Genomic DNA, 25,656 nt, shown 5'->3' on the forward strand with positions numbered 1-25,656 from the left:
TTCATTTGTCAAACTTCTTTTGTGTTGTAGCTTTTGACAAGACCTGTTCATTGCTGTCACTTGGCAGAGGACAGTACGATGCCATTTGGCATGTGCATGGTAAGCGTGGGGTTATTCAGTCCCTTCTGTTTCTGGTAAGAACCAATAACATTGAGGGATTTCATTGAGAAATGCAGTGATGGGTTGCCTGAGCCAAGAGCTTGATAAGCGATAGCAATTTTGCCCATAAATTGCAAGCTCAGACACAAAGAGTTTTAGAAACAGGGGATGGAAATTAGGCTTTTAAACGCGTATCTAGATTCCAGTAGAAGGCAGCCGACTTCTTGCGCAGCATGAACTTGCAGGGATTTCAATCACCTCAGTGCAGGTATTACAGGAGTGCAATCTAATTACTGAAAAGAAAGGAGCATCTACTAAGTGCAGGCAGTTAAGTACTCAGTGTGATGACTGTCAGTCGTTGAGTTGCATTTGATCTGATGTCATTGACATCAACAATGGGGTGATGGGGATGGTGGCTGTGGCAGGAGGTTGCAAGCAAAAGTGAATATAACTGTATAGAACTCAACTGGAGCTTACCTTCAGAGACAAAATCATCTCTGGAGGTACCCGCCTTTCTCTGTTGACTGCAGAGGGAACTGAAATGCCTAACTGAGACTAGATATTTAACACTGGCTGACAGCAGGTGATATAGGTCTTACCCTGAAAGTTCTGTGAGAGGAGGTAGGTATCAGCAGAAGTCAAAAGGCAGTATGTTGAACTGAAGATACTTTGAGTGTGTTCACTCTAACCATTTTCATCCTAAGAGATAGATTAGAAATGGGGGAGGCTAATGTTTAAGAGATAGCTTGGAAGAAAATCTGCGTTTGTACGCTTGTAAGTTACATGTTTTCTCTCTTAGATAAATGTTCCCATTCCCAGTGCCAAATTCCCCAGACGAAGGTTTTTATCCACTTAATTAAATTAAAATAAAATGTCAAAAGGGTAAGGAAGACCAGACACAGCTGTTCTCAGACCATGGAGATCTGTACTACACCATCGTGCACTGGCAGAGTGCACTCCCGAGGCTTCCAGCGCGAGGGCATTTAAGCCAAAAACCTTTTACAGAGACCAGTTATTTCAGTGCTTCACAGCAAAACACACGCATCGCAATTTTCAGGTTATGACTGGGAAGAGTGAAAGGAAATTTGGCCAACAGAGTCTATAGATCAGGGCAATGGTTATTTAGAAGAGATCTCACAAAAATCAGTATTTTGATTTTCTGAAGTTTCAAGAAAAAAAGAGAGATTCAAGAGTTTGGTAGTGTGCTACAGACTTCAAAGACCAGAGTAAATACAAGAAAGCAAAGATTTTGTGGAATTACTGGCTCCAAAGAATCTCCAAAGCTTTGACTGCCTGAAAAAAGGTATCTCCAGTCATTGAAAAAGAAGAAATCAAACATCAGATATAATCTTGTTCATAGTCGTTGATATTGTGTCCCACAGAGAGTCATATGATCGTATTTTGGGCATCTTTCCATATGTCAAAGATAGAAAACGTCGATTTTATCTGAAAAATTAAACTGAAGGAGTCTATCTTCTTTGAAGCACACAGTTTTGCCCCCTCCTGGTTTACCCTTGCACAGTGGTGCTGCTTGATGAATCAGGGTCACAGTGTCTCACTGGGCTTATGCAGCCTTTCACCTCTGCATTTCAACCTGGGCTCTTGCAGGCGTTTGGACCGAAGCAGGACTCCCGTAGCCTTTGCTTCTCTGTTCCTGTCAGCTGTGGTGTCTCCTTCTCGCAGACTCTTGAGGTCTGAAGCAGCGAGGTTTCAAGCACAAATGAATGCAAAACATCTCCAGAACTGGAGCAATACTGCAATAATTATGTGCTTACCCATATTTACATCATTTATTTGCGCTTTGACTGAATAAATCCCTGTCAGAGGAAGTAAAACTGTGATTACTTTAATTCAGAGCATGTACAGTCCACCTATCATCCAGCTAATTTACTGTGCTCACAACTGTCTCTCTGCATAATGAATTAGATAGTAACTTTTTAAATGCCCACAAATAATTGAAATCCTGGTGCAGCAAGGCAGTTAAAGCCTGTCTTTATTCAGCAAAGTGCACAAGCCCGTCTTTAACTTTGTGCAACGTGGTAATGGTGACAAGATAGTCAACTGGTCCCTCGTACCATCTCGTCGAATTGTTATTTTTGTCTTCAAGTAAACTTGCTTGTGAAGTTGTGCTTATTAGTGAGTATAAAGTGGCAGGCTGATTTTAAAATCAAGTTTTCTATGTATCCTAGATGTACTTCTTTCTAAAGGATGTTATGTTACTTGCTAATTGACTGACAATATATTGCGTCCATACGTCCTCTGGATTAAAAAAACAGGTTTATATTATTTGTGGATGTATCAAATAGTCCCTTTGTATTAGGCTTTCCTTTCCCTGTCAACTATTTGGAGACGGTTCTTGCACTCAAGCATATATTTCTTCATGAGAAACATGTGGACAAAAATAACCCATGCTATGTGAACATCTTTCTTTTAATTGTCCATTACCTGTGGCTTAGTTATTCCTAGCGTCTGCCGCTAAGTGATGGCTCTGAAAACACATTACTGCCTTATAAATGTCAGTCATTTCCTTATTAAGTTTTGTACTGCCTGAAAGTTGCAATGAAAAATCAGAGACAGCCATTTCCAAACAAAAAGTGAGAAGGAGAATGTATCGTTTAGTAGTAATGGTATTTTCATACCAATAACCATTTCATCATCCTGGGCCACGCACGCTTGCAATCAGTACGCACAGCAAGACTATAAGGTAGATAAATCACTAAATCTTCAAGATGCTGATACTTTAAAATATTGTTTCTCAAGTTCAGGATTCCAGCCGGAATTGAAAAGGGGGTGCCTAATTTCCAAAGATGTCAGGATTTAATGAAGTAGTCTGAGACCCCAAGCCATAAGGAGTGAGTACCAAGGCTGGGAGTCTCATACTCAAAACCTTGCCCGATTCCACTGTCACAGGAAGCCTTAGTTGTGATTAGTAAGGTTTCTTAGGAGTCTCCAGTTGTGTTATTGTGGATGTGCAGTACAGCTGCCTGCTTTGTGGGGTCAGAGAGGCCCCACGAGTCCTTCTCAGGGAGCGCAAGTGGGGAACACCTTGCTTCAGGAGCTGTGCAGCCCACATAGCACCTGCAGATGTAAGGGAGTGCCACACCAAACAGTAGTCACAGCTGCTTTTGTCAAAAGCTGGTGATGGTGTGCAGAAAGTGAGAGATGTGTCTTCATTTTCTTCCTCTGCCTGAGGGACTCAAGCTTGCCTCTCCCATTGCCCATGAGACCGTTGCAGCTCAGTGGCTCCTGCCTCTTTGAGGAATGAATTTGTCGCAGTCTTTGGGTTGGTGCTGTTCCCTTTTAACCCAAAAGAAGTCAAGGTTCAGTGGGCAAAAGCGTGAAGATATGACTATAATAGGAGTTGTAGGAAATAGTAAGCCAAAAAAATTAAGTACAATGTACTGCGAGGATGATGGTGATAGTAAAGGCGATAAAGAAATGTGACATTCTGTACCCTGAGCAGAGACTGTGCAACATGCTGTAAATAAAACACTGAACTACAGGCTTTCAGATGATGATAAAAAGAAATATTGAACAGGCATCTCACTTGCTGAGCACTGCCTGTTCTGTGCAATGAACAAAGCAGGGGTCCTGTGGAAAAATAATAATTTTTATTGCAAATAAATATGGTATCATAATGGCAAAATAAAGCTGCACAAATAATATTATTTCTGGCATTTTCTAATTCTGAGGACAATATTTCACCTGGTAATAGAGGCTTTTATACGGCTTTTATACATTTATTTTCTCATGGAATTGACACGGTACTGTTATTAAATATGTTGTACTCCTTTAAATTTTATGTGTGATATTCAGCATGTAAGGAATTTAATATTTCAGTTGTGTCATTTACTTTCTTCTCGTTCATATAGTTTTAGTACACTGGAGCGAGGAAATTTATATAACGTGGAAAGAATTGCAGAGGTTAGGTAAGTTAGGACAGACACTGGGAAGAAGCGCACAGGGAAACAAAACTAAGCAGATCATCCTGGTGTGGTTGCACGCTCATAAATCCAAAGTAACTCCTGCACAGTTGTAACAGGTAGGTACCGAGGCCATACTTTGACAATACAGTCAAACTGCCTTTAGATCTCCTAGGACTTGCTCAAAAGCGGGGTAAACAAATGGAATAAATTACTACTCTAGCATAGACTCACTTTGCCAATTCAAGTTGATAAATTGTTTTTGTGCCAGAATAGGTGATTTGGCTCTGCATGACCCTGTGTCCCATCTGATATCATCTGTCCTTTCATGTCTGGCACACGTGAACACATAAAACCAGCATAGGCACCATATCATGTACTCAAGCTAATTTGTATTGCCCATGTTTGCCATGGGTCATGTTTGCATTGCCAGGCCACCTAGCCACACACAGACCTGGCATTGAACAGCGGTGGAGTTGTCAGGAAGCAGGTGAGCCATCATTCAGCCTACCTGAAGATCTCCTTAGCTGCCCTTTCTGCATTGTGGCCTCAATGGGATGCTCCTCTCCTGCGTGCTGAACCTTGGCGGTCGGTTCCTGCGTTCAGTCTGTTTCCATGGTTCATTTCTCTTTCAAAGCTGACATGCTGTTTGATGTTACCTCCTACCAACCCCTGGTAATAACATATTTTCTGATAGTCTTTTTGTAAATGAATGAAAAGTGTTCATTTTCACAAGTGGTAGAGAAAGAGCTACCATTCGTAACACCCACATTGTGAGATCCATTTTTAAGAAAACAGAAAACAGATTTCTTACTGAAGGTGAGAGAACATTTTCTATGGCAAGCATGACATCCAAATTCTGCTTTACACTTAGGACTAAAGCTGTGCAGATCTTTTGTCTTTTTTTTTTGCTTTGAATTAACTCATCAGCATGTGAGATACTTCTCTCATCAATGTTAATAAAAAGAAAGTATGACTATGTGGGTGGCTTGAAGTAGCAGAGGGATGGCTAAGCTGAGTCAGACCAAAGGTCCTTCTAGCCTAATACCTGGTCTCCAACAGCGGCCAACAACTGATGTCCAAGGAGGACAGGAACAGGGCAAGCATGTAATGAAGATACCCCTGAATATACTCCCGTAGTCTAAAAATTCAAGGCTTGATAATATCTTGCTCACTGGAGGTGTCTCTGTGTTTAGTAACTCTTGATGGGTTTCTCTTCCATGAACTGGTCGAGTAGCTTCTTGAACTCCTTTTTAATGTGGCATTTTTCATCCAGCTGTTTTTATAGAACATGATTCTTATAAAGCCTTTTTAGAAAGCCAAAGCCAAGTTCAGGCTAGGTTTAACAGAACGAAGTCCAAATGCAATATCATAATATTGTAACTGTTATAGGATGTCCAGCATTGAAAGTTACACTGAGGTTTTGCAAAATCATTTCTGGCTCTCAGATTTGTTAAGAAAACCTGAACCGACAGTAATGTACCTAATGCACAGGGATCTAAATTGAGCCCTCGGAGAGTTTGTGTATTTGGGATGCAAAAATTGGGTGGATCCAGTTTCAGTGAGCTAAAATTAAAAAATCCCAAGCTGAACAAAAGTCCCTATCCCGGTAGATAGTAGAGGGAGAGGCAGAAATGAGGGCAGTGCTGTGAAAATGGCCTGTGGGGAAGCAGCCACATACCTAAACCAACACATCTCTGGGTGGGACTTGCCTCCCAGGAGCCTGCCCTCAGCCTGGCTTTGTGAGTCGGCTGCACAGCCCCTGCTCCAACCCCGGCGAGCGGCAGGCACAGCTCTGCGGCTGGCAAGGGGTTTGAGTGACACCATCCCACTCCCACTCAGTTTTTCTCTGCAGCCAGCTCAGTGTGCAGAGAAACTTGGTGCAGGAGCAAATGGGCTTAACCCTAGCTAGGAAAAAATTGGTTTTCTTCTTTATCAGCCCAGCAGTCCATCGCTCAAGGCAAGGCTCTGTTTCTTCTGCAGCTCCTCCAGACATGAAGTTATGCTGCTGCTGTGTGTGAGAACACAAATAATGAGGGGAAAAAGAAGAAAAGAAATAGAGAGAGAGGAAAAAAAAAAAAAGGTGGTACCAAAGAATGAGAGAGAAGCTGGGAGGAAAAGAAGAAGAAAAATGCACACAACATTGTTTTCCCAGTTTGAGTATTGAGATGATTGTGCTCAGGGCTCACCGAGCGGGTCCTGAGGGAACTAGTGGATGAAGTTGCTAAGCCATTATCCATTGTATTTGAGAAGTCGTGGCAGACCAGTGAAGTTCCCACTGACTAGAAAAGGGGAAACAAACCCCCCATTTTTAAAAAGGGAAAAAAGGAAGACCCAGGGGACTACAGGCCAGTCAGTCTCACCTCTGTGCCCAGCCAGATCATGGAGCAGAGCCTCCTGGAAATGGAAAACAAGGAGGTGATTGGTGACAGCCAACATGGCTCCACTAAGGGCAAATTGTGCCTGACAAATTTGGTGGCCTTCTACGATGGGTTACAGTGTTGGTGGATGTGGGAAGACTACCTGGACTTCTGCAAAGCATTTGACGCTGTCCTGCACGACATCCTTGTCTCTAAATTGGAGAGACATAGATTTGATGGCTGGACCACTCAGTGGGTAAGGAATTGGCTGGATGGTCACACTCAGAGAGTTGTGGTTAGCGGCTCGATGTCCAAGTGGTGACCAGTGGCGAGTGGCATTCCTCAGGGATCGGTATTGGGACTGGCGCTGTTTAACATCTTTGTCAGCGGCATGGACAGTGGGATTGAGTGCACCCTCAGCAAGTTTGCCGATGATACCAAGCTGTGTGGTGCGGTCAACACGCTGGAGGGAAGGGATGCCATCCGGAGGGACCTGGACAGGCTCGAGAGGTGGGCCCATGCGAACCTCATGGGTTCAACAAGGCCAAGTGCAAGGTCCTGCTGGTGGGTTGGGGCAATCCCAAGCACAAATACAGGCTGAGCAGAGAATGGATGGAGAGCAGCCTTGGGCAAAAGGACTTGGGGGTGGCGGTTGATGAGAAGCTCAACATGAGCCGGCAGTGTGCACTTGCAGCCCAGAAAGCCAACCGTATCCTGGGCTGCATCAAAAGAAGCGTGACCAGCAGGTCAAGGGAGGTGATTCTCCCCCTCTACTCTGCTCTTGTGAGACCCCACCTGGAGTACTGTGTCCAGCTCTGGATCCCCCAACATAAGAAGGACATGGACCTGTTGGAGTGAGTCCAGAGGAGGGCCACGAAGATGACCAGAGGGCTGGAGCACCTCTCCTACAAAGACAGGCTGAGAGAGTTGAGGTTGTTTAGCCTGGAGAAGAGAAGGCTCTGGGGAGACCTTATAGCAGCCTTCCAGTACCTGAAGGGGGCCTACAAGAAAGCTGGTGAGGGACTTTTTACAAGGGCATGTAGTGATAGGACAAGGGTTAATGGCTTTAAAGTGAAAGAGGGTAGATTTAGATCAGATATTAGGAAGAAATTCTTCACCATGAGAGTGGTGAGGTGATGGAACAGGTTGCCCAGAGAAGTTGTGGATGCCCCAACCCTGGAAGTGTTCAAGGCCAGGTTGGATGGAGCTTTGAGCAACTGGTCTAGTGGAAGGTGTCCCTGTCCATTGCAAGGGCTTTGGAACTGGATCATCTTTAAGGTCCCTTCTAATCTAAACCATTCTATGATTCTATGATTTAAAAATTTTATCCCCAGATCCTTTGCTCCAAGGCATTTAGCATGAATTTTTCATTGAAAACAGGTTTGGCTTTTTTAATTCAAAGTTCAGTCTCTGGGTTATGTGTGTTTGTAGGCCATTGGTTTGTTTTATATATTCAGTTTGCTTGCCTTTTTACAATAAAGGCAGGCATGTTTTAGGATGAGATAAAGAGAATTGCATTTAAGAGTAAAAATCTCTTTCAAGAAAACTGTATTCTCTTATTGCCTGGTCTGTTGCCGTTTGCACAGCATTTGTCATAAACACATCCTCCTGTTTTGTCAAGAATACTGGGACAAAAAGAAAAAGCAAATAGGTTAGGGCTAAGTGATTGTCTTTATGAAGCTAAGGAGGAGCCTGTACTGTCCCTTCCTACCGGCCCCTCTTCTTCCGACAAGGTAGGCTGGGGCGTCTGCCAGGGAAGACTTTGGTCTGGGGAGGGGTGCTGGGCTAGGGTAGGTGCATTTCTGGCCTCTGAGCAAAATGTCTCCCTGGGGACCTTGGGGAGACTGTGCAGCTTGGTAGCCACTGCCCCCAGCCCTCACCTGTGGGCTGTGCTGCCGGGTGCCGGTGTGATGAATGAGGAGGGTTGCCCATGCCTGCTTAGCCCGCTCACTGCAGTGGCCCACCTACACTGCCGGGCTTTTTCCATTAATGCTCAGGGAATACTAATGTGACCCCTCAGCTAGTCCCCTGCTACGCCTCTGAGGATCCCTGCTGCTTTTCTGAGTGTGATTTTTTGATGATAAATCCCTGCCTGTGCTAATGATTGTTCCTAGCAGTAAGAGTGGTGTTGCTGGAAACAACGTGGAAAAATGTCTGAATGTCTGAAGTGAGTTATTTTTAGAGCTGTGGTTTGCATGAGTATGCTTAATGCTGGTGTATTTATTAAGGCCATGGAGCAAATTAAAGTGTCACGAAGAAAGGTCTATGTGCATGCAAACTTCCTTTTCATCTAGGCAGAGCCGTAGTTTAGCCTGAACATACAGCAGCTGCTATCTCAAGATGGAGAGCGGAGATACAAGTGCTAAGCAGCACTTGGCGAGACTATTGGGATGTATAGTTTTGCCATATATGAAAAATGATACAATTATAAACAAAAATTTTGCCTTAGAAAAAGCCTGTTGAAAAGGAACATCTTCAAAGCAAAAAAACAAAAACGATTAGTTTGCATCCTTTTCTTTTTTTGGCTTTTTTTACTGAGCAGGTAGCATATCTTCAGTTGCTCAGGAAACTATGATGAGATTTCTCTTTTAAATTCACAGGTATTAATTTATGTAAAAATATGTAATATTCAGTATGTGTTTCAAAAATAAGATTGACCCGGACTGAGTAATCTACTCCATTAGATAAAAGATACGAACACTGAAATCATTACAACTGTAGAAAAATGTTCATGATATTATGACATTTTAACCTGTATTTTGTTTTCCTGTTTGCATCACTGCTGGATTGTATTGACAGTAATATTCTGTATGAAACAGAAAGCAATTTGTAGAGTCTATAAAGGAATCTTAATGCATGTTTCATATTGAAATCTTTGTGTTACTTAGGGTACATATCAGCAACTTTGCTCCTTGTTAACGCAGAAATATCTTTCATAACCCTGCTATCATCCCTTTTCCTTTAGAGCAAGATAAGTTTGTGACCTGAAAAGTACTCTGGCTCTTCAAAGGGAGGAAATCCTCAACTTTCAAAGACAAAACCCCTTACCATTAGGTATTCCTAGACCTTAAGCTCAATCTCAGATAGGTTTTGTTTCTGCTGCCTGAATTCACATTCAGTGTCTGCACAGATGTTCATTAATTTCCATGAGAGATACATTTGAAAATAAAGTCCCGCACACTATTCCCCTGGCCTTTAGTTCCGAAAGATGCTAGATCATGTTGAGTCTCAATGTCAAATATCTCTGTGGGGAAAGACTAGAAAGCCTAACCTATTTGCATATGTGAGGGAGTACGGCAACACTCTGCTGCGCTAATGTAAGAGAAGGAGGTTACTTTACAATAATAAAATTGCAAAAATGATAACCCCCAGTTCAAAAAAAGAAATTCCTCCTTGTTTTTACAGACAAAAAGGAGGAACAGTGAGAACATCAGCTCAGAGACTGTGGCCAGTGTTTGATAAGGGCTGGGTGGCTTCATGGCCCCTAACAACATTTGTGTATAAATTAATTGCGATAATAAGGCTGATCAAGTGTCATGCTTCAAGTAGTCAATTCATGGCCTGAAGGCATTGGGAAGTGCTTTTCCTCCACTGTACAGATGTGCTTCATTGATTAGGATTTGTCCATTCCAGAGGAGGGTTGCAGAGCTAAAGGCATCCCCGATGACTTGCTGCGGACAGTAATTCATATGGAGTCCCATTAGCACCTTGGGTATTTTATTTTACCTGAATCTACAAGTATTGCAGCAGCCTGAACTCTGTCATCGACATCGGTTAAACATGACCGTATCACATGGCAGTACTGCTGAGCAATCGTGAAAACTTTGCTTAAAGTTTGCGCTGCAGATCAAGGTGCAGAGCTTTACTTGAATGAGTTAGCAGATTGGCAGGTTTGTGCTGTATCAGCGAGGCTGAATTCACGTAATAGCTTGCTAGTTCTTCTGAAAAGTAAAGAATCCCTCATAAAAGTTGGAGGTTAGAAGCCTAGGCTTCTTTATTTCATCTTATTGCCTTCTTTCTCAGAGCATACCATCCATAGCCGGTAGTGGTACGGCAGTGCACCGCCTGGCATGTGTGTCAGAGCCTTGATTTGTTAAGATTTGAGGTCAGAAAAAGGAGATGGTCCGATTTCTGTTAGATATTCCAAGGTCAAAGGGATGGTAAATAATAAAAACCTCACAGAGCTACAATTGAGTTAAGAAGATGAGGACTGGTAACACTGTCTCCATAAAACATTCAGAATATTAAAGCAAATAACAAGGTATCCCAAACAAGATTTGTTTTCCATATCTGCTGGGAGTTGAGACGACAGTGCAAATAACTTTAATACCATTTGTACCTTAACTGTTGTGCCTAGGGGATGCATTCATACAGAGCTGAAATCACTAATAGCGCTTACTTTGGGCTTGCCTACAAATTACAAAATAAGATAGAGCCAGCCTGCATCTTGGAGGCTGCCTCGCCATGGCAGTGTGAGCTGACTTGGGGGGGATGGGGGGTGGATGTGTGAAAGGGCTCATTTTGGCTGGCTATTGCAAGTAGTAAACTTGGAAAAGCTTTATTGACGTTCTCTGCATGCTAGGTATATAGTGGAAATTGTACATAAAAAATTATTCCCTTTCAAATTCCAGGTTTTGTTGTATAAAATTCTATCAGAAGCTCAATTCTGGTTGGTAAAAACATTGTTCTAAGATACCCTAGTGTCTGTAGACAAAAGCTTTGTAACACACATTTTTGGAAAGTTAAGCCTTTGCTAAGATTTGGGGAAGATAAGAGGGCCCCCTTGTGGAGATTGTAGATATATGTGTATACACACACATACATACTCTAAACTGACGTGGAAAGAAATTATGTTAGGTCAGTGGAGGGAGAAGACAGCAATTTTGCTTGTAGCTTTGAGTTGTATTATTCACATAGCAAACATTTCTGGGTTTGATTAGATCCTATCAAGAGTTTTAGTGGAAACACAATGTGCAGTGTAAAAAGGGAAGTCGGTCATCTGTCTTACAAGTATTCAACTGAAATACCCCATCATCTGCTTACTTAATGTCTTACAGGAAAAACTGTACAGTTACTTCACAAGAAGAGGGATGTTAGGAGAAACAAAGTTAGCATTTTTGTCTTACAGCTGAGCAATTTCCTTAGCTTTTGTGAATTGTTTCAATGAATGAATAGGAAAGACCACTCTTACAATGTTTTTGTTAGTAGAATCGCCTGAAATCTTTAATATCCATATTGTCATATTGTTTACTTTATGGGAGGCAAATATCAAAAATTATGAGCAAACCTACATGTTTTAGAAACTCAGCATGTAGGACAAGAAAATGGTTGTGATGCCTGGATTTTGTGATGATCATTTATAATTTATGGTCATTATGCTTGATGTCAGAATTAATAAAGTCTTGAGGCAAAGCTTAGAGAGAATAAATTGAAGTACTTTCAAAGGGATTTCAATTACTGAGCCTTTTTATTGTTAATTACTTTATTAATTGAGCAGAATCACTGTACTGATTCAAAATGAGTTGCAGTGAAAAATCCCACAGAACTTTCATCTGAGCATCCCAGATTTGGAAGAGAGCATCTGCAACTGAGCTATTAGTTGGAAATCAGAGGCAGCTCGCTTAGGAAAGGAGCCTGGATGCATGCCACTTGCGGTGCAAACTTGGTTTCTAGTGAAGCCAGCTACAGAGGAACATGGAGATGTCCCTGCTCTTTCTCTTACCTAGCCAGAGAATAAAATGGTATAGCAACAGCTGCTTCAAAAAAAGAGAGGATGAACATAAACATTGTAGTTGAATTTGAAATAAATATTTTTGCTGTGTTTCAGACCTAATAAAATCTGACTGAAGAAATATAAATGTCAGAAGATTTAAGGGTCTGGCTACATTTTATTTGTCTTTTCAGGGGTTCTTTGAAATTGAATTTTTCCAATCAGGTGTACTCTTGTAGGCAGCCAGGACTCTTGAGATAACAGATCTCTCGTAATTCTGCATGAAAGTTTGTAGGGGTTTTTTCTTTATAATCATTACAAAAGGCCTTATGTTGTTTAAGTTACTGAAGAGGTGGGAGTTCTGCATCCCCTTCTCTTTGCATCAGAGCCGGAGAAGTGCGTGCTGAGGGCAGCTGGAGCTGCATGCTCAGTCGCCCAGGCAGTAACCTGCTCCAGGGAGACTCCTCCTGAAAGAGGGACTTGCTCTAACCTTGCTGGCAGCTGCTCAGAGGCTGCAGCCTGATGGTGAGGAAGGTTTTGTGTCTTGTCCTATGTTCATAAGGGATATTTTATGAATCCTGTTGGGCTAAACTTACCCATGATTATAGGCGTCAGACTTGATCAGGAGGGTCCCTTCCTAGCCTGGTTTCTGTAACCCTTGGAAGCTAAGTTGGCAAAACAAGCTCAAACTGCAGGTCCCTCATGCTGCACTGTCTCCAGGTTTGCTCTTCTTTTGTCCCTTGTGTGTCATCACCTTTCTTTTCTCTGGCCAGCCCTTGTTTTCTGCTGCCGCTTGATGCTGTGGGTCATACCCTTACCTTGTCTCCCCTGTACTCGTAACACCTCTCTGAGAAAGGCAAGGTCAGTACTTCCTTCCCAAGCTGGGGCTAGAGGCAGCTCTGGGAGGAGGTAGGTAGTACAGTAGTGCAAATACATTCTTATTTCATATTCCCTTCTGCGCAGTGCCATAGCAAAGGCAGAGACAGGAGAAACAACACTTTTGAGTAAAGATGTCACAGGTGCCCCAGATTTGAGCAGTTCTTTTGAGACCCAGCAATGATCTGTGCACAATAGGGATGAGGTAGAAGGGGGACAATGTGAGCAATGGATTCCTCCTTTGCCAGGGCTGGCCACAAGGGATTTATTAGCCTCCCTGCCACAAAGATCTTGCATACAGCGTCTTTAAAGAATCTGTCTATCTATTGCTTTTGAACAGTATTTCCTCCTGTGTGTGCTCACACACCATTTCTTACAAGGTACAAGGTTTTTATTATGCATGTGCTTGATAGAACAAACAAATTCTTATTATTTGATTTATTATTGCATTTTATATTTATATTTCTTTCAGCAAGGCCCTTGCTACTTCACTCCTTTCAGCAATTTAAAGAACACTTAGAACAAGTGAGCTTTATATAATTTAGGCAAAGAACAAAAATCTCCGGAGGGAACTTTGTTAGATTTGTGTCTCATCAAGAAATGATTTGCAATTTGTATCGAGGTTGTTTGATGGAAAGTGGCAGATTTGTTTTTCCATCAAATCGCCTAATCTGTACATTTCTATTCCAGACCTCTTCGCTCTCAAATAAATTGTCATTTCCCCATCTTAACCGTTCTCTGTGTTCTCACATGCGGCAAAACTGGGGCCGCCATTCTCAGCCTTTGGGCTGAGACATGTAAATACCCAGCATCTGTCTCTGATAGAGGAAGGGGAATTTACCTTCAGTAAAGTATTTGATAAAGCAGCGTCTGAAAAGTTATTATACAAGGCAGAAAACACGAGGCTGAGCATAAGAATTTTCTGGTGGACAAGAAGCTGGTAACAAAATGGGATGTGCTGAAAGAGTAACTTTCTGGTTTAAAGAAAAGTTATTAATGAATTTCCTCAGGGCTGGTCTTAACTCTGATCCTATTTCATGTTTTCATTAGCGATGTTGGCACAAAAAGCTGAAGTATGTTAATGGAATTTGCTTAATGACCTTGAGGATTTCAGCAGAAGAGGTGGAATGAAGTTCGGTAGCACAAAGTGCAAGATCATGCGTTTGAGGCCAGCAGAAACAGATTTCCTCTATCAACTGAGTGCTTATGAGCTGAAACGGGGGGAGCAGAAAGACTTCTATATATTAGCCAGTAACATAGTGAGTATGAGTTTCCAGAGTTACGCAGCCCCATAAAAAATGAGTGCAACGTGAGGATGTATCAGAGCTTACATTGCCAGTAGAGATAAGGAAGTATTTATTGTACAGGGCACCTGTGAAGCTTTATGTGAAATTGTGGGAAGGCAGGATGCGGGCCCCTGGGGTGGTCCTGTGCAGCTGATGGATCAGAGCTTGTTCTGAGAGAGACAAAGACAGGCCTGTGGAAAATTACAAGCGAAGCAATAAATAAGGGCTACGTGGCAAGGACTGGGCGTCCTTGAGAAATGAGGATGTAGATAACAAGTAGTTATGATCAAAGTAGAAGGGAGTTATACAGCTGCTCAAACTGCAAGTAGAAGAACATAAACAAAAGTAACTTTTAGGCTCAGCCAATTAGGATCTAACAAGTAGGCGCGTATTAGGTCTAACGGTATAAATATGTGTTGCTTGAATAATAAAGTGGACTATGCTTTATCACTCATATTGAATCGGACGCATCTGTTCCTTTAGCCGCGAACCGTCGGTCAACTCCTGGCATCGGGAAACTCCCGACATCTCCGGGAAACTCCCGACATGAAATTTGCCCAGTTCTAGCCAGGTATAGTGAAACGTGAAGTTGTGCAAGGTCAGATGCCAGGAAGGACTGCTTGGATGGTCAAAAACCAGAACAGATCTCGGGAGCTTCCTGCACGTGTTATTCTTGTGAGCCTTCTATCAAAAGCTAGCATGGAAGGCTGAGATGTTGGAAAACGCAGGGTGCATCTCTGTGTGAAGCAATCTAAGCGTGACCAGAGGGGTTTGGGGGACTGCAGCGTTATCACTTCTGGCTTGTCTTATCAGAAAAGACAACAACTAGTTCAGCTTTGTAAAATGAAAGCCAACGTGATTGCTCTCTGATCTCCAACTAAATGCCATTTCTCCTTCTCTGATGTTACATTTATAAATCCTCTTGATGTACTTGCAGTGTTAACACAAGAACGGCTGGATGTAAGTAGACCAAGAACAGGTTTATTCTGGGAATGAGACTCGTGTTCCTAAGCATGAGAAGCAACCTTCACAAACTCTTTCCGACGGGAGCAGTGGCATGAAAAGGATATTTCAAAAGGGGCTAGGATGTTTTATGAAGGTGGTAATACAATACTGTTATCTGTGCTGGCAGGGAAGGGCACTCTCGTAGCTCTGGGAGTCTCCTTTTGCTAAATAAATCATCAAACCATGTTTTCTGAGTAACTGAGCATCCTTAGCCCCTACTACTGTGTATTTTCTTCACTGGCAATGAGGCTGAGTTTATCTACATGTTTAAATGTAGATTTAGATGCCTAACTATGCTCTGTGTTTGAAAATTTATGCCTAAATCCTAAAGGCAACCTACAGGAAAAACATATATCAGCTCAGAAAGCTCACACATATTCATATGCTATTCATGTGCATTTTCTAAAATACTAGGATTAAAACCAGGGGTAGCTACATAATTTCATTAGTCTAGGAGCTGTTCAAGATCCAGACTTGATACTTGTGAACAGAATTAATTTCTTTAGGGACATGTAGTTGCTACACTGTCCTCTCCAGTTTCTAGAGACTCTATATTGAACAAGTGTCATTGAAATAAATATTCATGAAGTTGCTCAATAATTCAGGGTGTGCCGATTCAGATTGTTACAGCCCTAGTTAAAATCATATACAGAAACCCCCAATCTCGTAAAAGGCAAAGCACATCCCCCGTACTCTGCCTAGGGTAGCCAGGAAAGAACAAGGGAGAACAGGTATGATCTAGTTGGCGAGTTGTTTCTGGTTTGATGTGTTTTCTGACAGGACTGTACATTTGATGACAGAAGACTATGCCTTGTCACGCGGAATCGCAGAATGCCTGGGGTGGGAAGGGACCTCAGGAGGTCTCCAGTCCAACTCCCTGCTCAGAGCAGGTCACCACTGAGCACAGATGGGGTTGCTCAGGGGTCTGTCCACTTGGGTCTTCAGAACCTCCAAGGATGGAGGGCACACAGCTTCTTTGGGCAAAGCTTTCCCAATGCTTAATTATTCTTATAGTGAAAATTATTTTCCATGTATCCTCCCATTTTTCAATTTATGACCGTTGTCTCTCATTATCCCACCACGCATGCCAGGGAAGAGCCTGGCTCCATCTTCTCACTGACCTCCTCTTAGGTACTGGAAGGATGCTGTTTGGTCCCCACATAACATCTTAGACATGTCTTTGAAGTACTTCATTACAAACTGCATCCTCATAAATTTATATTCTCCTATGTCAAGAAAAAATGTCTCAGCACTCCCAGTTTCCTTTTGCAGCAGTAGGTCCTGAGATCCATTTTCACTAATGATTTTGAAGGGCATGTAACAATGTGATATGTAGAAAATGTGATTATTATTTTAATGGTTATTCATTCCTTTTTAAAAGTACAAAATCACAGGTCCTAACTCCAAAAGCCTATGGTGTTTTAAAGGGAAGTTGTCAGTTTGCATAGTCCCAGGCCAGTTATCTTCCTTCCTAAAGTATTTAAGAAAAAAAACCCAGAGTCTCCATTAATGTGTTTTTTACGATTGTTTGCGGTACAGATGTAGCGCTGGATTTTGAAAGTCATCTTTTTTCTATATAATATAAATCTAAACCAGTGCTACGTTCAAATAGCTTACCTAGTATCTCGCTCTTCCTCGCATAGCTCTACACCATTATTGAATTTGCCCTAGCTTCACTTCAAGGAAAATGAGATTATAGGTGGAAAAATTCCTGATGTTGTACATGCAGCATTTGTGTTGCCACAGGTTCACTCTCTTTCTCCTACCCTTCTGGGTTACCCTAAATTGCTGCTGTAAAAGTTGTTTGTTGTCAGAGGGTGAGTGATTTCTAAAGACACTCTTTCTCATTTGTCGTTCTCTAATCGGGTGTGGGACACTAATCTTCTGATCAACACACGCAAAAAAGTAAAATACTGCTGTAAAGCTTTCCTGAGTTTTTTCTGATAGCATAGATACAGAATTTAATTTGATATTTCAGAGGATATTTAAATAAAAAAAGGGCTTGCAATTCCTAACCAGAAAAATCAGGACTTCTATAATGAATCCTAAAGCAACAGATTAATGTAAAAGAAACTGAAGTTGGTGACAGGGAGTATCCCAGCTAACATGCAATGAAATGTGAGGTTTCCCGTTTCCAAAGTGCTTCCCAGGGCCCAAACACCACATTTCTCTCGCCTGTAACACACTGTGTCATCACAAGTAACTTCCTGAGCAACCACCTTCGCTTTCCAGAACCAGAAATACAATCCCAGCTGTCTGACTCCAAGCCCTCCCCCTGTCTCACTGATACACTGATACATCAGCAAGGACAACAAAATTATGGTAGACTTCTTCTAACTGCTGGTTTGGAGATTTGTGTGAAATAATACAAAACTTACTTAAAACGTCTGTTTACTTTGGGAATGCTCCAGCTCTAAAAGCATGCTTAGAAAGTGATATCCTAACATGACTGGTAGATATATAATAGATGTAAAAAGTCATGAAATGTAGGTTCTCTGTAGTTACGTCTCGTTCATTACAAAATGCTATGTTACTGGTTAGTTTTTGAGGTTGGCCTGAAGTTTGCACTCTGAATGCGTCCATTCATGCAGGGAGTCTTTGGCTCCAGGCAGAGGGTTCACCTTACAGATGGAGACACCTGTATATAGGTGCCTACATAGTAGACATCTCCAGGTTAGTGGGTAGCTAAGCTCCCATTGTGGTCAAGGTACACAGTGCAATGCATAGGGAGCCTCCCAAGTGATACAGCTCATGCCAGAGCTGGCACCTACCCTTGGCCATCTGCATCACTCTCCAGACACACACCACTGCCTGTGTTGAGCAGCTCCCGGCTGGCTTCAGAGGCTGCTTAGACACAAAGCTTATATGTAGACCACTGCATTTAGATGTCTTAGCCTGGAAGTAGTATCCAGTCCCTTCTCTGAGCAGGCATGTCCTACAGATTTAGCTGCACTGTACATCACTGGGATAACGAAAAGGGTAGTTAACCAACAGAAGCTTGTGGCCAATTTGGAAATAGGAAAGAGTGGCCAGGTTTTTTTCTGGTTGGATTCAGAGCCATGGGACAAAATCTCAGAGGAATAATGAGACATATCTAAAATTTTATAATTTTGTACCTCAAAATGCAAGTTGGGTTTTTTTTTTATTTAACTCTCCTGAAGTCAATGGCAAGTTCTCCTTTAATGTGGAGTAAATGTCTATAGGACATTACAGCCACTGCTTTAAGTAGGCACAGTGCTCATCATCCCAGTTAAAAACAGCAGAAGTGGTGGGTGCTCATATCCTTTGAGAAAACAGTCAATTAAGTGTTTTTCCTACATGCTGAATGGGTGATGTATGTGGTAAGAGTGGATAAACATTGACCTCTTAATGGTGACTGCTGTTCGTTCAGTAAAAGACTTCTAAAGAAACCCCTGCAAACCTGATAGGACAGCTAATAGTAATTAAGGTCACAAACTTTTGTAAAGGGTGTCTTAGAAAACTGTTCCCACCACAGTGGTCTAGCATCCTGCAACAGATGTTAAGCTTAAGAAACCTATGTGCTGTTGCTACATCATCTTCACAGAAGTTTGTGGGCTAGCTAGTATTGATCTGTCTGGCTTGGAGGGTAAGTAAGCTGTATGATGCTTCCTGCAGCCGGATGGACATGCATATAGTCTGTGCACTGTTTCATAGCTTTTTCATTACAGTACTGTTGTTCTGAATAAGAAGTATAGAGTCAGTTCTTGCTACGTTGGGCAGGTTATCTGTAAATTAAGCATAGCATAGATGCAGTGACACCATGCACAGTAATGCTGCCAGCCATGAGCTGGCATCTGCCTTACGCATCTGCGTTACACTAGGGTGACTTGACCGGTTCAGATCAACCCAACAATGTTTCTTCGCTGTCTGCCTCCCCCCACCATCCTCGTTGCATGCTCTTACTCCCTAATTGTTCATATATTGCATTATTCATATTTTTATTTCATCTGTTTACGCTCTTCTCTTCGCTGTTAGACATACTGACGATACTTTGACTGAAGAAGGGTTGCTGATCAGCGGTTAACTCTGCTATTGCCTCTGAGAATGTGGGCTGCTGGATAAAACTGGGAAGCATAAGGCTTTTGTTCACATAATGCAGATCCATGTTAACCCTTCGTCTTGTCATAACCTCTGTCGTTAGCAGAAGCATGCTGCGAAGTTGGCTTTTGATGGGTATTTCAGACCTTTCCTCAGGAGCACACTCACTTCCAGGATTAAAGCTGCTAACTTCTTGTCTCAACTTGGGTCATAAACTTGACCGGGGCTTTTATTTTCCCTGCTACCAGGAAGAACCAGAATGTGGATGGTTTTATGATACACCTGGGTTTTTCAGTCATTTTGGTTCTTCTTTCTTCTGTCTGTTAGTGTCTTCCAAAATATTCTCCAGTGACTCTTCTTCTCCACCTCAAATATTCCTCCATCTCTGCATCAGCTGCTATGAGCGTGCTGTTCTCTTTTTATGAAGCTCATCACTCTCTGCACGTAAGGTCCTGCCTCACGCTTTGAAAGAAGAGGGAATAGCTTGTTTTTTCTCCTCTGTCAGCCTCCAGGAGAGCTGCATGAGCTCTCCTTGTGCCGGCTGCTCCACACAAGAACGGGAGCAACAGAGAAGATGCATTCATCCTTCTTCCCCAGGAGGCCCTACAGGATGTTTTTGTTCTCGATATGCGGTGATCCTTCCCATATTTAGTAAATCTCCCTCAGCTGGGATGTCTGTTCCATGGTGATAGAAGAGGCAAAATGCCCTGGTTTGGGATCACCTCCACTAACATCAGAGTCTGCTCCTCTGAAATTAATTTCTAAACCAGAGTAATACTATTGAAGGATTAATGTAAGATTAGAGTATTTATATTAAAGTACCTTATAATGTGAAAGAAATACATGTTCTTAGGTTATAACTTGAAGCTCGTTTTAGCTATTCTATTAATCAAAGGTTTTCTTCGCCTAATGCTAATGAGGAGACTGGATTTCAGGCCAGTGGGACGAGAGCCTTCTGAATTCCCAAGTGCTTTTTAACTCTAGTGTAATGCAGCCCATGCTTCACACTGGTGCTTGTTTGGGACCTTGCATGTATTGCTGAGCCTGACCATCACAGAGTCACAGAATCACAGAATCACTAAGGTTGGAAAAGACCTGTAAGATCATCAAGTCCAACCTTAAAAAAAAAAAAAAAAAACACAACCAACCCACCCAACACCACACAGCACCATGCCCATCAAGCCACATCCCACAATGCCAGTGCTTAGCATCTGTCCAAAAAATCAACCACCCCATAGTGGTGACTTCGATAACCCATTAATTTCAGTACTTTATGCTCAAAAGGAGATTGTTTAATGTGGGGAAGTTGTATCAAGTTTCCTTTCAGGAGGAGCTAACGTCATGACTCGTGGACTGGTGTTGTTATAAGGATTGTTTCAGATTTAATCTAAAGTGTTGTTACATGTCTGCGCATTTATAAAGACAGTCACAAGATACCTTGGCAAATGCACGCTATGCATTTATTATGATTTTTTTTTATTGACAACTGCAGCTTATGGCCACATTCCCATGTAAGTTTTTACACACACACATGCGTGCGCATGCTGATACAGATGTAGGTATAGATATAGATTTAAATGTAATTTGTATGTTTTTCAATTAATTTAGAATGTTTTGTGTAAAACATCCCACTGACATGCCAGCGTATTCTGCTTGGCTAGCCTTTAAGCACTGAGGCCATCTGTGACAGCAGTTTGAGTAATCGATGATGGGAGTCCGTTGAAATGAAGCCAGTAAGTCTGTGATGAGTTTGCTTTGTCAAACAGGGTAACAGAAGTTATTACGTAATTCTTTGCTAGTATTTCCCACAGTGGGTAGCTGCGGAGTTTAACATAGCCGCATAAGCATGGGCCACGCAAGGGGGTCATTTACACCAATGAGAACAAGTGCACATCTGTATTCAGAGTGGCTCAGGCATGTTCAGTATGTAGCTGACTTGACAGTCTTTTACTGAACAGTGAAGAAGGGAGAGACTGAAGGCCACCCCCGGCTTCATATTTTTATGAACTACTTTTTGTCTTTATTATGAGCTGACTCCTCAGCCATTCCTAGTGTTATTGCACACTGTGTTTTAGGCACTGAGAGCTCTGAAATGCTGCTATATTTAATCCATAAATGTCAACATTTGAAAACAATTTCCTAAAATAATTTTTATAATTTTCCAACTGAAGCAAATGTGCATGACCTATGACTTTTTACTTATATCATTATTCTAGAGACATGACAACCTTTTCCCTGAAAGAAAAATTTGTGCCACAACTGCTGTGCGGCATCCCCCAATCCTCTGTGTACCTTTGTAACCGTGTCATCTGGACACAATCAGGTGGAAGAAATCGTAAGGTCTTCCAACCTCAGATTGGTTAAAAGTGTGATGGAGAGTCATGAACAGAAGGTTAAACAGAAGTTTGTAAACTGTGAATGCAGTGGGGATGGATGCACTCTTAGTTAATAGTGCCTCAGAAACTAAATGTGTATCAGACTGCTGTTAAAGGTTGTCTGCCAGATGAAGAAGCCACTCGGTTGATAACACAAGAAGGCAACACTCTGAAAGATGCTCAAACCAGAAGCAAATTAATCAGGGTAGCAAAAACAGATGCAGAAGTCAGGTAGTCACAAGGAGGAGCAGCAACAGACTGGCAAAAGTTTCTCGCCCAGGCTGCATAAGGGAAGCTGCGGATGTTACACAAAGACATGCTGTTCTCATGTCCCTGCATTTGCTTCGTACGCCTGTTTATTGCACATCAAATATGTTTACATATCCAGGGATGAAATGGAAATGATTGGTGCAAAGGAGGTATTTTTGTTAATTGTTGTTGCTCTGAGTCATGCCTGACTGGGACTGCTGGAGATGGGTGAGGAAAGACAGAACTATTATTAGAGGTATAAATAATTGTCAACAGCAACTTTTAAATCCATCTGTTACCACATATCAACATCCAAAAATAGTCGAAGGGGGGAGGGGAAGCAATTCAAGGACTAAGCCAATGCCAAGTCTCTGTCGATGTAGATGTTGGCAACTGCCTCTGAATCTTTGTCCATTTTTTTTCATTTCTGCTCCCTTGGAGCTTCAATCATTTCCTGTCACGAGCCTATCAGTGCCTGCTGGATGTTGCAACAACAGTGTCTCATGCTCAGAGCTGATGGGTGTTTGAGAGTTTGGCTGCTTTATCTGCACAACGCTAGTGAAACGTGTCCACTTTTTGTGCTGTTAGTTGGAAAGCAATTCTTAATGTGCTCTCATACATGCAAGGTAGAGCCAAGATGAGATGAGCATCCAATTTGAGAAGTGAGTACTGTGCTTGAAGTGCTTAAAGACAGTTCTTTTTGCAGTGGAGCTATACTGCAGAGCACACAGGAGGATTTCTGGTCCTTCCTACTCTGCAGGAGTAGTGAAGAGGGATTTTAGAAATACCAGTCTATGAATGGTTATGTGATCCTTGGGTCCACTGTTGATGTGGGCTGTGTAAGTAACTAAAGTGGATCAAAACAGCTGAAGTGCAGTTTGATCATGTGTGAGCAGCAACCAGAAAACCCAAGCCCCAAATTATTTTGGAAATATAATCCTTTAGAGTATCATCTGATGCCAACAGAAATTCATGGCTTCCAATGCAAGTGATAATGAAAATACATCGATGGCACTCCCTGGTTTATATCCTTCCACCTGTAACCCTTCTGCTGTGAAATAATTCTTGAAACAGCTGTTTCCATTAGATACTAGTTCAAGAAATGACCCTGCAACAGAACATAGTCCATAGTTTGGCCTCATAACCTTATTCCAGAAAATATATTATAGATCCTGTAGGTGGAGAACTCAGAATGACTAAGGAGAAAGCATGCAGCCCTGTTCCCTTGCGGGGAAATACCTATTTTCATGACAAACCTGAGGTTTATGGAGAAGCTACGGGGCATCTTTAGTGGCAGAAAATGGGTGATATCTGAAAAAGAAAGGCAATTGCCTTGGACATTGTTACCAATTTCGAGATTTCTCACTTAACTGAAGTTAGCTCGTGTATGAGAGGGCCCTCGCAAAGGGTTGGTTCGTTTACAGAGTAACTTGTCTTCAGCAAGCTTGCCCCCTGCTTACTTGCTTCATCCTTCTGTAGGCTCAAGAGAGAGTACTGAGATCAGACTTTTCTTAAGAAATCTTAGGACTCATGATTTATTGATGTGTTGTTTGCAGTCAGATGAGTCATGCAAACTCACAAGCCTATTTTTATACCAGACTGTGTTAATTTAAATCATGAATCTTCTGCTGGTTCTTCTAGCTGACAGAAATCATAAGTATTTTAGTTTTGCTTTGTCTTTATGATATCATCCTGTAATTCAGGTGAGTTGTTATTGAATAAAACATTTCTCAGTAAAAAAACCTCAATCTGTGAAAGCCTGCTTGAAGCATGCTCAATTGCAGTCCATTTCAGATTGCCATAAATAGATGTGCAAACTGAATTCAATAGCTAAAAGACAGTGTGAGTTCTGCCGTTATTTGCTCTGTTTCAAATCAATATTTCTTGATGTCTCTTTTGTATTCTTGACAGGTGAAGCTTAATAATGATAATCTTTATATCAACAAATGCTTTTGTACTACACAATTACAACTAATTTCAATCAAGCACTTGTCTAAAATTAGGTCATATGAATGGATTTTGGGTTTTGCATTATCTTCAATCCAACCCATTTAATAATAGGGTTCTTCTTAAGTAGGTGGCTCATGCCAGTCTTCCACACAGTGTTATCTTTAGCACTTGCAGCATCCACATGAAATTGCTCATGCTTCTCTTATATTCTGACCAAGCGCTGTATGGATTATCATCTTGTGTATCTTGTGAGACATGCATGTCTCAGTCCAGAAGAGAAGTGGCAAGATTATATACATCTCTTTTCCCACTGTTTCTGATATTACTGAGGGTTAGCGTTTCAAAGTAGAGGGGAGTAAACTTCAGTTAATTGGCTTCTACATACAGTAACTACCACTGAACAGTTGATAGGTCAAAGTCATTCCTTTTCTCTGATAACTGCTTATTTCCTTTCATCTCTCTCTCTTTCTCCCAATTTACCTTGTATTTTATTCACAGTATTTATGAAGCCTTAACTTTTTTACTGTCTCAGAAGCAGTCACTTCAAGTGCCTACATTACACTGGAAAAAGTGAAGGAGGGGGTGGTGGTGGCTGGTAATCGTTTTACTGGAGAATAAACAAGTGAAATCCACTGAATCTTAAAACTGTGTTTAATGATATGTTTCAGGAACTTCTATTACATCACGATGCTGAGGGACCCGGTGTCACGGTACTTGAGTGAATGGAAGCATGTCCAGAGGGGTGCGACGTGGAAAACTTCCCTTCATATGTGTGATGGAAGAAGCCCAACACCAGATGAGCTGCCTACCTGTTACGAAGGAGATGACTGGTCTGGAGTCAGTTTACAGGAATTCATGGATTGTAGCTACAACTTGGCCAACAACCGCCAGGTGCGCATGCTAGCAGACCTCAGCCTGGTGGGATGCTACAACTTGACTTTTATGAATGAGAGTGAAAGAAATATGATTCTTCTCCAAAGCGCCAAGAACAATCTGAAAAATATGGCCTTCTTCGGGCTCACAGAATTTCAGAGGAAAACGCAGTATCTCTTTGAGAGGACATTCAACCTGAAATTCATTTCCCCATTCACCCAATTCAACGTTACGCGGGCCTCCAACGTGGACATTGGTGAGGATGTGCGGCAACGGATAGAGGAGCTGAATTTCTTGGACGTGCAGCTGTACGAATACGCGAAGGACCTGTTCCTGCAGCGCTTCCAGTACTCCAAGCAAGAGGAGCATCAGAAGAACCGGCTAAAGAGGCGAGAGGAGCGGCGGCTGCTGCGGGAGCAGAGAGCTCATCAGTGGCCAAGGGAAGAGGCAGCAGAAGTAGCCGTTACTGAAGATTATAATAGTCAGGTCGCAAGGTGGTGATGCTCCTCCATCTTGACTAACCGATGAGAGTTTGTGCAACTTGGCTGCCTGGGAATTAGCCAAGGAAGGCTTAACGCTTTGGTAAATGAGACCATGTTTGACAACTACTCCTTCTTGTCTCAGTTTTTCTTGGTTTCTGCCAGTGAGGAGAATGTATTTTTTTCTCAATAGGCATTGATTAGTGTTATTAAACGGCAGTAGAATAGATTCCTGTCCAAAACGACTGCCTTCAAAGCCCTAAGCTATGAGGATGGGTTGAAGAGAGAGCTATATCCTTTGCATTAACAGATGTACCCTATACAATCTGAGCTACCAAAACTTGTGCAGACTTGAATGAAAAATTGGGGAAAAATACCTGGTTTGGTTCCTCTGTGACATGAGAGCTGGTTT

The 25,656-nt window shown here is 42.1% G+C and overlaps 1 protein-coding gene across 1 annotated transcript in view; it reads left to right on the forward strand.

Annotated features, from left to right (window-relative positions):
- HS6ST3 (heparan sulfate 6-O-sulfotransferase 3) overlaps positions 1-25,266 on the forward strand; it is a 319,565-nt gene extending 294,299 nt beyond the window's left edge. The window contains exon 2 of the mRNA XM_059823629.1: positions 24,561-25,266. Within this exon, the coding sequence (XP_059679612.1) occupies positions 24,561-25,266 (706 nt within the window). The remainder of the gene's footprint in view (positions 1-24,560) is intronic.
- The last annotated feature ends 390 nt before the right edge of the window (positions 25,267-25,656 follow it).

This window comes from Gavia stellata, chromosome 1, assembly GCF_030936135.1.
Source record: "Gavia stellata isolate bGavSte3 chromosome 1, bGavSte3.hap2, whole genome shotgun sequence".
Classification (NCBI taxonomy): Eukaryota; Metazoa; Chordata; class Aves; order Gaviiformes; family Gaviidae; genus Gavia; species Gavia stellata.